Source organism: Crocuta crocuta, unplaced genomic scaffold (genome assembly GCF_008692635.1).
Source record: "Crocuta crocuta isolate KB4526 unplaced genomic scaffold, BGI_CrCroc_1.0 scaffold178, whole genome shotgun sequence".
Classification (NCBI taxonomy): domain Eukaryota; kingdom Metazoa; phylum Chordata; class Mammalia; order Carnivora; family Hyaenidae; genus Crocuta; species Crocuta crocuta.
The window spans coordinates 15083-31102 of NW_027532855.1; the positions used below are offsets into that span (position 1 = coordinate 15083).

The window sequence follows — 16020 nt, forward strand, 5'->3', positions numbered from 1 at the left end:
AGATGAGAATACGTTAGATGAGAACATAAGAGTTTGATTTTTAAGAAACATGCCTTGAATTCCACATTTAGTTAGATGAGTTATCCTAGATACAGAAAATTAACACAATATATGTCATACTATTATGCCGATCATGCTTATATTCGTAAAATACTTCTGAATTTTTCTTTAGAAATTGTATTTAGAATGCCCTCGCTGGTGGCTATTATTTATTTCACAAAAGTAAGTTTAATTTCTAGATGAATCAAAGTTATTTATACAGTGTCCCTTAGCAGAATAAGGTGATTGCTGAAGTTTGGGCAACACAAAATGGTTTATAACTATAAGGCATAAAGCTATTCCCTTGTGTAATTGATCAACAAGTAGATCCAAAAGAAACTGGAATATCTAAATATATATATTTATAGACTGTCCCAAGGGAGGAAAATGATAATTTAATTTTCTAATGCTATGCACAAATATGTCATATTATTTAAAGATAATTAAATTTGATTTTAATTTGATTAAAATTCTAAACATAACCATAAGCCACCTGTGGACATGTGAACACATTCTTTGTTTGAATCTAGTAATGCTGGAAAATGCATGTCTAGCACTTCAGGCAATATCCTGGCCAGAGTTCTTATCTTGTCTTCCAGAAACAACGAAAAAATTGTCAACACAGCCTTATAAGGAATCCCAACATTGACCAAAGGTCAATAGTATATTGAAAAGTATTTACTTACCAACAACTGCTGAAATTTGAATAAGAATAGTAGGGGTCTATGCTGTTTTTACCCTGGAATGCTCCAAGCCAGCTTGACCCATGCAGTAGTTCTGCTAGGGTGGGACTAGCCTTGGAAACCATTTGCTTTATTATTGAAAGGGGTTTAATTGATTGAGAGTAGAAAATCCATTCCCAGCTATGAATATAGGAAAAGTCTGAAGCTCTCCCAATCAATGGTTATAGTCCATGTTCGGTCAAGTAGCAGATTGGAGGATAACCCAGGAATTTAAAAGGGAGCTCCTGGAAATGAGAGAACCACAGATTGGCTTGGTAAGCTCTCCTCACATCCCTGACTGACATGGCACTAAAAAGGCAAGAAGAGGTAAACAACAACAACAACAATAACAAAAACAAGAAACACATAGAAAACAAAAATCAAAATGGCAGACATAAGCCGAATCTTAGAAAAATCACATTTAGTGCAAATTGACTAAATATTCCAATCTAATGACAGATTGTAAGATAACAAAAAAGGAGGAAAAAAAACGAGATCAACTACACGCTTTCTATAAGAGACATACTTTAATTCTGAGACAAAAATAAATTCTAAGCAAAAAGAAAGAAAAAGATATATCATGGAAAGAGTAATAAAAACATGAGAGTGGTTATATTAATGTCACACAAAATAGACCTGAAGACAAGAAATATTATTAGACATAAAGAGGAATATTTTATGATGATAAAATGGTCAGTACTTGAAAATGATGTAACAGTAATCATCATCATCATCATCAATGTGCACGTACCTACTAATGGAGCCCCAAACTACATAAAGCACAAACTAACAAAATTAATGGAATAATTAGGCAGATAAACAGCAAGGACAAAAGACATGAACAGCACCATCAGTCAACTTGACCTAACAAATATTTTTAAAATACTTCACACGATGATAAAATATACATTCTTTCACAAGTGAGCATGGCACATTTCCCAGAGCACATTATATGCTAGGCCTCATATCAAGTCTCAATAAATTTATGAGAAATTATACACACTATGATTTTCAACCACATGAAACTAAATGAGGAGTAAATAATTTTTAAAAATTGGGACATGTCTTAATATTTAAAAAATTAAACAACACTTTTATAAATAACCCACTTTAAAAGAAGATATCACAATGGATATTAGAAAATATTTTGAACTGAATTAAAAATGAACTCAACCTATCAAAAATTTGTAGTTAAAACAGTGTTTGAGAGAAAGCATAAATTTAAACATATATATCATAAAGGGGAAAAATCTAAAATGGAATCTAAGCTTTCATGTAAAGAAACTGAAGAGCAATTTTAACCCAAGAGAAAGAGAGAAGGGTATCATGAAAATCAGTGAAATGGAAAACTGAAAAGCAAGAGAACAATCAATGGAACCAGAAGTGAGCTACTTGAAATGATCAACAAACTTTGGCTAGACTGACCAAGGAAGAAACATAAAACCTTGAGTTACCAAAAGTAAACATAAAAGAGGAGACACCACCAACCATACAAAAAGTAGAATGGAATATTATGAAAAACTCTATACCAGCAAATTACACAATTTGGATAAAATGGACAAATTCCTAGAATGACACAAATTACTAAAAATGAGTCGAGAAGAATGGAAAATCTGAAGATTTTCTTTAAAATAATAGATTTAAAACCATAAATCAATCATCTGATTTCTTACTGATTTCATACTGATTTCAGATCAGTAATAAAAATTCTTCCCACTAAGAACAGCCTAGGCCCATTTCACTGATGACTTTGAACAAATACTTAAAAAACAAACCCCAAATACCATGCATAATCTTTCAGAAAACAGAGGAGGAAGCACTTCTCTACTCATTCTATAAGGCCAGTATCACCCTGATACCAAAACCAGGAAGAAATATCACAAGAAAGGAACTACAGGTCAATATCCCTTATGGACACAAACATAAAAATTCCTAACAAATTATTAGTGAATCAAATCTAGCAATATTTTAAAGAGGAGTATATACCATGACCAAAGGGGACTAATCCCCTAAAGTAAGGACACTTTAATATCTGAAAATCAGTTAATGTAATAGATCACATCAATAGAATAAAGGACAGAAGAAAAAACCCACACATGATCATCTACATAGAGAAAACCCATTTGACAAAATTCAACACATATTTTTTAATTTAAAAAAGGATGTTCAACAAAGTTGATATGGAAGGGAACTTTTTTCTCTGATTAAGAACATGAACGACATTATCCTTCATCAGGAAAGTCTGAGCACTTTCCCAGGATTAGGAGCAAGGCAAGGATGCCTTCTGCTCGTCATCTCCCTTCAAAATCATATTTGAGGTTCTAGCCAATGCAATGAGGAAACAATGAAAATCAAACCCCAAATCCCCTTGCCCCAAAGCTTTCAAGGGAGACTAAAAATATTTTTTATATTATTTATTATTTTCTGAATTACTTGTTTCCTCTGGATCAACTTCTCTATTGTTTTTCTGACTCATTCACTCATTCATTGAGTTTTCTTCAGGTGTTTGTAGAGTCCTCCCTCTTTGCTTATATTTATGAATGGGGCACATCAGTGCTATTGCAGTTGTGAAATCTTGTCTCTCTTGACAGGCTTTAAGTGTGTAATGGAAGAGCAAACTCCTGATCTTGGAGAGGTCTAGCTGCAGGCTCAGGGCAGTGAGGAAGTGGTCTGTGACTGCCCCAGCTCTGACTCTTCATGCTTTACCTGTGGATTCTGAAACCACAGTTCACTGTAACACACACTTTTACCCCCTCCTAATGTTGGAGGAAAAGCATCGCCATTAGGAGGCAGGAGTCTGAAGTCAACATGTCTCGGATCCAAGAGCTGCCAGCTCATCCATCTGTGTGACCTTGGACATCTCCCAAGCTTCAGTGTCCTCATGCACAGGGTGAGGCAGGATCAGCACCTGTGGCCCAGCACTGCTGTGGAGTTACATAGCAGAGGGTGCACCAAGGGCCTGGCATAGACAGATGCTTCACCAGTAGGCCCCTGCCTTCCCCTTCTTTCCTTCTGTGAAGAAAAGGCTCACACACCTTGAGCACTCTTTCTTAAGTGATGACGTTTCATGTGCTCTAGGATCCTGAAGGAGTTGCATTATCACAAATAAATGGGTCATAATTGGCCTTTCAGCATTTGATGTGCATCTCTAACAGCAGGGGGCTGTTAGGCCTCTCCAGCCCTGAACTTCACCTACTTTGTTTCATAGCTTTAAACTCAAATTTTATATTTCATAGAACTGCTTTATCAGTGATGCCTGAAATCTCTGAGTGTCTGTGTATGAAAAGAAGTGCTTTCCTGCTATTGATGCTCCTGAAAGCTGCAGTTTCACTGCAGTCTGGGCACTGCTTCACTGAAGCAGTGGTCAAACACCAGGGAAGAGGCCCTGGGACTGTGGAGCACCAGGCACAACATCATGCACCCGGAGTGCCCTGAGGATGCTCTCAGGGAGACTTGTTTGGTTACAATACACTGAGTGCAATGGCACTGAAAGATGAATGGCTACCTCCCCATTCCTGCAAACCTTAAGAGGCCCCCTGAGATCTCCTGTCTGATTTGGAGCCCTGACAATTCACTGTTACTAGCAGCTCCCTCTTAGGTAGAGCAGAGGAAATCTTGATTTCTGAGGCCCTCGTATAAAGATTTTGAGGGGCGCATGGGTGGCTCAGTTGGTTAAGTGTCTGACTTCTGCTCAGGTCATGATCTCGCAGTTCGTGGGTTTGAGCCCTACATCAGGTTCTGTGCTGACAGCTCAGAGCCTGGAGTCTGTTTCAGATTCTGTGTCTCCTTCTCTCTCTGCTCTTCCCCTGATCATGCTCTGTCTCTCTCTGTCTCAAAAATATATAAAATCTATTTTAAAAAATTTAAAAAAAGATTTTTGAAATTAGCTACAGAACCTATTCGCGTAAATACGATCTCAAAGGGTAACTGAAAACTCCACATGTTCTTGCAGAAATGTGCATCGGATGAGCAAACCTCTCTGGATCAGGGACTCTCCATTATAAACACCAGTGATGAACCTCTCCAGGTAGAGTGGAGAAGGGGACAGGTAAGAGGCAGGTTTCCTGGTCCACAGAAACTCCAAAGACAAGGACCCCTGATGTTTACCAAGGCAATGGCTTTCTGAAAACTACAATTTTCAGGAAACGGCATTGATTTGCTATAGACCAAGTGAAGCTATAGAATTCCCTGAGAAGTTAAATTCTCATTTTTTGTTGTTTTTTCTGAAGTCGTACTGCCTTTTGGGAAGAGCCTCAAATCAATATCTACTGTATTTTCTATTTAAGTCACAATATAACCATGACTGTTGTCACTCTGTTCAATTAGATGATCTTAAAAAGATATGTCAGATAGGCTAAACTTTTTTTGCTCTATGATAGACTATAGACTACAATAATTGGCACCCAATTTGTTTGCACTTCCCTGTATTGCCACCCTAAGAAGTCCCTGACTTTGGGCTTAGCTGTGTGTCTTTTTTTGGCCAATAAGACAGCATCATGCCTAACACAAGCAAAGGCTTAGAAAGCCCTTGCACATTGGGACTCACGCTGTTGCTGCTCTTGGAATCTCTACCATGACTGCTATGTGATGGAGCGATCTGCTGGATGATGAGAGTCATGTGGTCCAGCCACCTCTTTCATCCCAGCCAATGGCCAGCCAGCATTCTTAAGCACAGCTGGGTCTCTGAGCAGTAGCTACCCACAGACCAGTGAGGGGACCCAGGTAAGACTAGCAGAGCAAGAACCATCCAGCTGAGATGCATTCCAGTTGTTGACCTTGAGAATCATGACCTAAATAAATAGTTGTTTTAAGCCACTAAGTTTTTAGGGATTTGTAATTCAGCAAATGTTGACTGATAAAGCTCCCTTTATTATTTCATGGAATGGAAAAACAGTAAACTTTAGAACAGTTGTTCCATGCATGCTGACACTTCTTCTTCTTTTAATCTTTATTTATTTTTCAGAGAGAGAGAGAAAGAGAGTGGGGAAGGAATAGAGAGAAAGGGAGACACAGAATCCAAAGCAGGCTCCAGGCTCTGAGCTGTCAGCACAGAGCCTGAGACAGGGCTTGAACTCACAAACTGCAAGATCATGATTTGAGCCAAAGTTGGACATTTAACCGTCTGAGCCACCCAGGCACCCCTGCATGCTGACACTTCTAACCACTCACTAGTTTTTCTTCGTGAATAAAGAGTGCAATGGCTATACCATAAGAATGTTGCTGAGCAAATGTCTTATTTTACAGATTTCCTAATGGACCAAATCCATCACTTTGGATGACCCTCTAGAATACTTCATGGCTATGCTAAACAGCAGTGAGGGTGTACCAGCCACCATAACTGTGCCTTGATACCTTTCTCTCAGAGCCTGTGGGGAGAACGATCTCTTGGTCTGGATTTGTTCCCCGGATGCCAAACAGAAAGTCTCATAAGAGACAGCACAGCTTTTAAACTTTGGGTGGACCCCTTCTGGCAAAGATATAAATGCATATATGCTTCTTCCTACCACTATAGTCACAGGTGACTACAAAAATATTAGTACACAGCAGGCACTGTAATCACGACTAAAGATTCCAGCTGCTGTATCATTAAAATAACTGTTTCTGATGGACTCTCTCTGCTGTTGCCAGGACAGGAAAACAAACTGGGTGGCAGAGCTCACCTCCCCAGAAGCCTGCACTACCTGTCAAAGCCTTGGATTGACCAGGTAGAAAAGCTTGTTGCCCCAGTGACCCATCTCCTGACATTTAATTTAAAAGATTGACTCTAAGTAGGTTGTGGTCCTTTTCAAAGTTCCAAAAACCACATCTACTGGCTGAGGTCACTGTGAAAATTATTGCCAAAAAAAAATGGATTCAGTAATTGATTGTCAAAAATGTAGATTAAGACATACTATGAAAAGAACATTTGCATTTAAATAATAGTTGTATTTATTTGCAAGCTCAATCTAAATCCTATGCAAGTCTTAAAGGAAAAGGGGTAAGATTCTTTTCAGTGTAGTTTGTTGTGAAACCACAGAATGGAAGTGGACTAAAGACCAAGAAGATGTGATATCCACCTGTTCATCTTCACTGACCCTGGCGTAATGTAGTTATTCAAGGAAATGGACTTTAAATGCATGGATACAAGGCGAGGAAGGGAGGAGTAACACAAGCAGCAGAGTAATGATAGAGACATTCGACTACCCCAAAATTTTAAATTTTGGTGGAAATTATATATTGAAGCTGATTTTCCAAATATTATTTTTAATTTTATTTTTTAACATTTTTATTTATTTATTTTAATGTTTTTTATTTATTTCTAGGAGAGAGAGAGAGAGAGAGACAGCGTGAGCAGGGGAGGGTCAGAGAGAGAGGGAGACACAGACTCCGAAACAGGCTCCAGGCTCTGAGCTGGCAGTCAGCACAGAGCCCGACGTGGGGCTTGAACCCACGAACCGCGAGATCATGACCTAAGCGAAAGTCGGACGCTTAACCGACTAAGCCACCCAGGCGCCCCACATTTTTATTTATTTTTGAGAGACAGAGGGAGAATGAGCACAAGTGGGGGGGGGGAGGACAGGAGAGAGGGAGACATAGAATCTGAAGCAGGCTCCAGGCTCTGAGGTGTCAGCACAGAGCCCAACGTAGGGCTCAAACTCACAAACTGTGAGATCATGACCTGAGCTGAAATTGGACACGCAACTGACTGAGCTACCCAGGTGCCCCTGATTTTCCAAATATTCTTAACAAAGCTGAAAATCCTCTGCTAGCCAGCTTGGCCATTTGGAGGCTTAAAGACATCTCTGCACAGGACAGTCCTGACCCCTTCCTTTGCACCATCTTCAAACAATGGCACACTTCACTTTCTAAGTATTTCTTCATTTTTACTGCTGTCCTGATTCTCACTCACATTGTGTCTTATGACAATTCCTCCAAAGCTCTGTACCTCCAGTTTGGTCCTAGCCCCATGCCCCTCCTCTTTACCCTCCATCTCCCCACTCTGTCCCACTCTGCAGCCATAGCAGTTTCCAAAAACTCAGATCTGACTGCAGCCCTCCTGCCTGAAACTCCTCAATGGTTTCTATGCCCATGGCAGTCTTCAAGGTATCTGGCAGCATGGCCTATGGGGTGGTAGCTGAGGAGGGCTGAAGCTTTAGATGGGTGGGCCTGCGCTCTCCAGTCTCAGGACACACCCCTTCCTAGGGTTCCTTCTTGATGTCCTGTCCTTCCTTCTTGCAGGCATCTGGGTTTGAGACATCACCTAAAATCCGGCCTCCCTTGGAAGGCTGGTATAGTCCTCAGTTATGGGAACTCACTTCCTCTTGGTTCTGTCTCCCCAACTTCACCATGTTCCACAGATCTTATAATTATAGTCAGTTACCGTTCCCTGCAGACCTAGGTTGGACACTTATGTGCTTTATCTGCTCATGATGTCCTCTTGGACCAGAGTTCTCTTGCTACCTCCCTGTGTGCTCTCTTGATTACAGTCTGGTTCTCTTCCTCAAGATACAGTGTAGGGAATGTTTCCTCTGTAATGACTACTGACCCCCCACATTATGCTTAGAGTCCCATCCTCCACACTTTGGATGCTCTCAGAGCATACTGGGTACTCTACTATCATAACTCTTGTGTTATGTGGAAATTGCACTTTTGTATATCTGCTTCCTGAACTTCATGCAGTTCAAGTGGTATTTATATTTTTGCATTCAGTAAAACCCTCAGGCTTTGGAAAAGAGTGGACAATTGACAGTGGCTTGTGAATGCAAGCCAAAGTACTTCTTGCAGCTTTCTCAAAACTTTAGTATGGCCAGAGCTGACACCCTCCTCCTCGCCTTAGCAGGTGTCACCCATAGGGTGTGAAGGTTTGCTCTGATGGCCTCTCCCACTACTTGACTTCTCTGGTTTCCCACAACTTGACTTCTCTTGACTTCTCTGACAGTTGGTTTTCATGTACTCCATTCACAAGGACTGCTACATGACATTTCCCATTTCTGAATTTTCCTTTCTGATTAAAACTGTCTGTCTCCAGCAGCTTCTGATTCTCAATGCACTTCTAGGCCTGATGCTTCTGGTCTGCTTGGCTGCTATGCTGTGTTACACTATGTCCAAAATGAATGTTTCAAATCATGTAATCCAAATGCCTTGACCTGTCCTCCAGTCTACTGTAGAAGTGACTCTTGTAACAACTCAACTCATCTTTCCTTTAGGCTAGCATTCCTACTATTTCTTCCATCAGGCTTTAGCTGTACCAAGTCTCTCTTAGTAGAAACTCAAGAATGCCAAATTAAGGAAACTACATGTGGCAGCAAAAACAATCCTCAAATTGTCCCCACACAGGCCTTTCCAGCCTCATGTAGCCCTAGTACCATGAGCCTCCCTCTCACTTTGATCACTTTTGCCAATAATCCCTCTCTCCTGAGTGTAGAGTATTAATTAGCAGGAATCCCCAAGTGATTTTTAGTGCTGGCGACCCTTAACTCTAGCAGGAGCTCCAGTCTGACAGCCATTACCTTGTGTTTTCTCTGCCAGCATTCCTGCTGAAGCCCCCACTGGGTGTTGGTTACCTAGACTTTCTCCACTCCATTTTCAATGGATATTTAAGAATGCTTCAGTTTCTCTGTATTTTTCACACCCTAGTTTCATTTCTTAATTTTTGCCTGGCACTCATGGGTCCCCACCCAATCCCCCTGCCCTGTTCCAAAGGCTTATAATAAACACATCCTCTGACCTCCAACTCCTGGAATTCCTCCTCCTCCTCCACATCGTAGGACAGGGTGTGGATCTTGATGTCGTCAGGTGAGAGGTCGATGAACTTCCCATCAGGGTACTCCAGGCTCTCTTTGGTGGGTGACCGGTCCTCAATGAAGGTGGTCTCACAACAGTCGGCAGCCACGCCATCCCCCCAAGAGCGCAGCACGCCCTCTGAGTAGAGAATGATGTTGGGACGGAAATGGGACTCCACAGACTGTGGAAGGGTGTTGGGGTCTAGCAGCTGCTGGACTGGTTCACTCCTGCTGCTGTCCAGGGTGGCTGCCGCTGCGCTGCCTACCACACAGCAACTCTGGTACTGTGGTGCTGGGTAAACAGACACCAGGCCATCTCTGCTCTCAGCCATGAAATTTCTGGTGTTAATTAACCCATTCCTCTTGCCAGCATCACTGATTTTACTATGCACCAGCACACTCTTCTGTTCAATTATGCCGTCCATGGTTCTCTCCCTCTCCAACCGGATGTCAGGCTGGCGGGCTGCACTCCAAGGTCACACTTGTCTCCTGGGACCCATTTCTCCTGGAGGAAGAGGAAACAGAGATGAGATAAGAAAATCACACCTGAAAAAAAAGTTAATCACCCAGACCGTTGCTGTTTCAGCATGCACTAGTCACCCAATACGCATAGAAGCTGGGGGAGTCAGATGACATTCTAGTTCTACCTATTCTACCAATTTAAAAAAGGCTTTATCTGAGCAGCCAGTCAGAGAAAATGATATTGATTACTCACATCTCTATAAAGATTTTGCTTCCAAATAAAGGAATTCTGCAGGAACTTGAACCACTGTAGCTCTAGAGAATCCTGATTGCCAGCAGACATCTTGAAATTCTCGGATAAATCCAATCACATTAGCATCAGGCCAGGCCAGAGGGAAAATAAGGCTGTAAATCTGTAATGGGAATTGACTCTTCCCGGCCCATGGCTATTTGAGCAGAAAACACATGCTCAAGGAAGAAAGGGTTTAAAATAATGTCCCACACAGATTTAGAAGATAAATGACAGGAAAACCCACACTGTTAGTACCATATATGGAATTCCCCAACTGAGGAAACACTTAACATGTACATTCTAATACATTCTAATGTATGTATGAGAAATGCCTCCTGGCCTTCCAACATGGTTCCAGGAGTTGAACCAGTAATTCCCCTGTCTTAATTGGATTCAACTTAGAAAAACATCTACATATTTGGGAGACAATTAAGAAGCTTCTAAATTGTTTCTAGCTAGATCATGTTCCTTTCTAGGGTTCTGAATATTAAGAAGAAAAAAAAAGGAGGAGGAGGAGAAAGAAAGATACCAAAGACCAAGATTTTGGAGATAATGAATTTCCTTGCACCACAAAGGAAACCATCAACAAGCAAAAAGGCAGTCTATGGAATGGAAGATGATATTTGCAAATGAAGTATCTGATAAGAAGTTAATATCCAAAGAACTTACACAACTCACACCAAAGAACAAAACAAAACAAAAGACAATCTGATTTAAAAATGGGCAGAGGACCTAAACATACATTTTTCCTAAAAAGACATACAAATGGCCAATAGACATATGAAAAGATACTCAACATCACTTATCATTAGGAAGATGTAAATCAAAGGCACAATAGCATATGACCTCACACCAGTCAGAATAGCTAGTATCAAAAAGACAGGAAATAAAGTGTTGGTGAAGATGTGGAGAAAACGGAACACTTGTGCACTGACAGTGGGAATGTGAACTGCTGCAGTCACTGTGGAAAACAGTATGGAGGTTCCTCAAAAAGTTAAAAATAAAAATACCATATGATCTATTAATTCCACTATTGTGTATTTACCCCCCAAAAATGTGGGGGCGCCTGGGTGGCTCAGTCGGTTAAGTGTCCGACTTCGGCTCAGGTCATGATCTCACAGTTTGTGGGTTCAAGCCCTGCATCGGGCTTTGTGCTGATAGCTCAGAGCCTGCAGCCCACTTTGAATTCTGTGTCTCCCTCTCTCTCTGCTCCTACCCCGCTCGTGCTCTGTCTCTCACACAAAAATAAAATAAACATTAAAAAAAAAAAAAGACATGTGGTTGCATCTGTTCAACCCCCACCTCTTCAATGGAGTCACGTGCTCTTACCCAGCCAGAGCAACCTCCCTTTTTACTGATGTGTTCTCAGGCACTACAGTGCTACAGTGTTATGGCTCCTGTTGCATCCTCTTCTGCAAACATCACAGCTGCTAATGTCAACATCTTCCTCCAGCCTTTGCCCCTGCTCTTGTCCCGGAGCTACTTGAGACTAAAGAACCAGTATTATCCTTACTCTTTCTAGCACCTGATACTGCAAGTACTCAATGAACGTCTGTTGAAATAAAGTCTCAAGTGTTAGGAGATTAGAATAATCACTACTTAGTGATCACCTTGAGCTGCACAAGCCTTAAATGTGAATTTGATATTGCAGCATCTTGAGGCATGCACAGCTTAGGTCTCTGAGGTGCTGTCCACAGTTTGACACCTAAAGTGCTTAGCTGAGAACCAGCAACATTGGCACCACCTGGAGGTTTGTAACAAAGGTGGGATCTTCAGTACACCTGGAACTACTAAACCAGAATCTGCATTTTAACACCATAGTAAGTGATTTTTTTTGCACATAAAACTAAGGGGTGCTGTTCTACAGTATATAGTGCAAGTTTTAGTCAGTTGCACAAGTTGGCTCAATCGTACAATGGATTATATACTATCTTTTAAAAAAGCATTCAGATCAATATATAAAATACTCTTAAGGGACTTTGTTTTTTTTAAGATTTTATTTTTAAGTAATCTCCACACCTAACAATGGGGCTTGAATTTTCAACCTTGAGATCAAGAGTCACATGCTCTACCCACTGAGTCACCCAGGTGCCCCAAGAACTTTTGTTTTCTTCCCTGAAGTGAATTTTTCCAACTTTGAGCATCATAAGCTATGATTACATTTGAATAAAGGAGGCCAAAATTAGTAGAATTTTACTTTTGTTACTGCAGCATCCTTCAATATTGTATTTCAAATCATAATTCCTAATAGCTCATTTCCTCTGTTTACATCTATCCTCTCCTCTCTGATAACAGCTTTCCCCCAGCCAGAGTTTAGCAGCTCAGAAATAAAGCAGAAAGAAAATTCTGCTACATTTAAAGATAGAAAATGCTATCCTTACAACATACACACACACACATACATATATATACATATAATTGGTTATATTGTATAACAAATAATATTTTGCTTATTTTATATTTTCTTCTCAGTCCATGATTTTCAGAACCAGTGGTTGCCTCTCACTTGATTAAACAGACTCTATTATGTCTCAGATGCTGCCTCCTATTGACAAAACTCTTTCTGGACTACATTAACGGCCAAGCTTCCAATTTTGTTCTCTGGGTGAAGTCTTGAAGGCTGTTTCTATGAGTCTAGCAGAGGAAGCTGGTAGAAGGGCATCATGTCAATCATGCTACACCTGCTGCTTTTACAGCTGCTGGCAGGAGGAAGGGGGCAGGGCCTCCATGTCTCTGCCTGTGATCCTCAGTTATTCCTCCTTCCCTGGTTCTTACTCTCTGTACCACTACTCAAAGAACCCTCCTACCCATAAGTTTGAGTGAATATAAGGCAGATAAGAAAACAGATAGTGATTGTGAAAAGAAAAAAAAACAGAAAGTAGGTGTGCAACATCCATACAAACTTCATATCATATAGAAACAGGTTTTCATCACTTTGAGACTGTCATGATATAAAGAGCGCTATACTAAAAACCAGGAAACCATGGATTTAGCCCTAGCTTTACTACTAAATGTTTATATAATCTTGGGCAAGTTGCTTATGAAAGTGGAATTATTAATTGCAATTAAACAAGAGAAACTTCAGGTAGGTGCTTTTCAGCTCCATGATTTGTACCTCTTGGCCCATGAGTCTTGGGTTTTATGGGATTAGACACAGCTTTTCGACAAGGTGGTAAAAAAATCTCACCACTGATCATAATATTCTAAGTTTCATTTCAATAAAATATATATTTATCAAAGTTTATTATTGTAAGACACTATGTTAGGTGCTTGCTGGATATAGAAAGATGCATTTCTAACATTAAAGGTCAAATCAATGATAAGGAAAGCAATTACATAAGTCACTATAATAGTAGTTGGACAATAAACATACCAGAAAGTCATGCTCATGTGAAACCAGAATCTGATATTTCAAAATGATCTAAAAGCAATTGAGAAAAGGATAGAAATTATGAGAGAACAACATATATTAGAACTGGGGAGCAAATCAGAAGCAATGTGATTTGAGAATAGAAAAAGACGTGAACAGAACTTGGGGAAATTTAGAAATAAATTAACTTCAAAAATCAAGGCTAAACCAGAAGGGAGACAAGAGTGAATAAGCACAGTGGATCATACCTTAAAGTAAAGAGAACATGCAAAATAGAAAAATGTGTTAAATTTAAAAAGCATGAATACTTCAATTTATATAAAATTCTAGAGCAGACAGTGTTGTATTACAGAAGCAAAGGCAAGGTTGTCTGGCTCAGGGCAGGAAGAGCTCAGCGTGGACAGGGCATGAGGGTGTCCTCAAGTAATGCACACAAACTGCATCTTGGTGGAGCACAAGTTGCACAGACCTGTGCATTTTCCAGAGCTGATCAAACTGTAACAGGAAAATCTGAATTGTACTGTGTGTATCTGAAGTGCTGAAAACATTTTGAAAGAAAGTAACAAATACAGGATAAAGAAAGTACTGTATGTATATAAAGGGAGACCTTAGAGAAGAAAATAGTGGATAAGAGCAAATACTATAAAACTATGATTTAAAATTTTTTTCCTATAATTAATGTTCAAAGGGTACACTATGTACCTGGGAAAATTGACCCAGAATGACCAACTCCAATATAAATTATAGTAAATCTACTAATCTTTAAAGGAAAACAGACAAATGTAAGAACACCTTTGGTTGTCCAGCAATTAAAAAAACAAAACAAAAATGAAACAATCTGAGTTACTAAAAAAAGATAAAAAAAAACAGATTATCATTAAACTTGTCAACAAAAATGTTTAATAGCAGAAGCCAGTGGAGCGAAGTACTGAGATACTCAAGGCACTAAAACATGCGTCAAGGATTTTATATCTAAACTGACCTCCAGGTTTCAAGGGTATAGGTAAGCTAACAAAGAATAGAGAAATATTCACACGAGATCTTCCTGTGGACTCTAAATGAATATAAGCTAAAATCAAAATGACCAGACAGATGTTACATAAGAGCTGGTAGCCATTGATGGCTGTGAGCAGGACAAAAATAAGGACAATGGACATTACATGCTTTCTGATAGAAATGAATGGCATCACCCATGATAAAGGAAATTTTCAACTTTTAATGTTTGTGAGCCCTGCTCCTGGACTCCCAGAGAAGATATAATTTAACATTTACCAAAGGCAAAATGACTTGGAAAAACCTCAAGGTATGGGCTCTATTTCTGCCAAGTACACATTGTACACCTGCCTTGTTAAGAAAAAAAATAACCAGAAGGAGTATTCCAAACATAAAGATCACACACACACACACACACACACACACACACACACACACCCTCCCTGGTTCCCATAAGATTAGGGTCCTACAACCTTACACATACTAAACACATAAGGTAAAGCCTATAATTTTCTGGAATGTCTTTTTTGTCATGATAATTTGTAATTGTATGTAAAAAACGTAAATAACCCTGCACCAACCATTCTTTCCCCAGAGCATTCTTTTCTTTATGAAGATTGTGCATCCCAAGCAGCTGTCCTCGCTTGGGCTCAAATAAAACTCTTTTCCTTTCTCTTTAAAATGTTTTAAAAGGTTTGTTCATTTTGTGTCAACATCCAGAAAAGTCTTCTTGCCAAAACAAAGCAAAATGAAACAAAACATAACCTTATTTTAATCAAATCTCTATATCTAACTACCAATTATAGAAATTCAGAGGACAAGGGAACATGCCAAATGACATCATAGCTGTATGCAATCAGTAAAATCCAGAATGTAGACAACTCTACAGGAAGAATGACCAGAAAATGTAAGAATTAAGAAACAGAGAGACAGAGAGAGAGAGATACAGAGAGCGAACACATGCAATGAATAAAGATTCTATGTATTAAAGAGACTTAGAAGATATAGCAACTAGTTAAATATATTAATCTTATTTGGATCTAATCAAACAGATGAATTGACATGTTTTTATATGTACATATGTATGTACCTCTGTACATATGTGCAGAAATATTCATACACATACATATTTATATACAGCATCTCTACATTTATTCATATATTCACAAACATTTATATATCAAAACTTCAGAGAAATAAGAGCACTAGCTAGACAGTTGATGACACCATGGAGTTCTTGTAATTTTTTAAAGGTATTTTTAATTTTTGAAGGTATATTATGAGGATTAAAAAAGAGCTACCTAAAACAACATCTACCAACTTCTAGAGATTCACACTAAAATATTTATGGATTTAATAAAGGATGTGATGTCTGGGATT

At 39.5% G+C, this 16020-nt stretch overlaps 1 protein-coding gene across 1 annotated transcript in view; it reads right to left on the reverse strand.

Moving 5' to 3' along the window:
- Positions 1 to 9468: 9468 nt before the first annotated feature.
- Positions 9469 to 16020, reverse strand: part of SYNDIG1 (synapse differentiation inducing 1) — a gene marked incomplete at its 3' end in the record, with an annotated part of 73431 nt that continues 66879 nt past the window's right edge. Inside the window, exon 2 of the mRNA XM_077745495.1 lies at positions 9469 to 10028. Within this exon, the coding sequence (XP_077601621.1) occupies positions 9469 to 9948 (480 nt within the window). The remainder of the gene's footprint in view (positions 10029 to 16020) is intronic.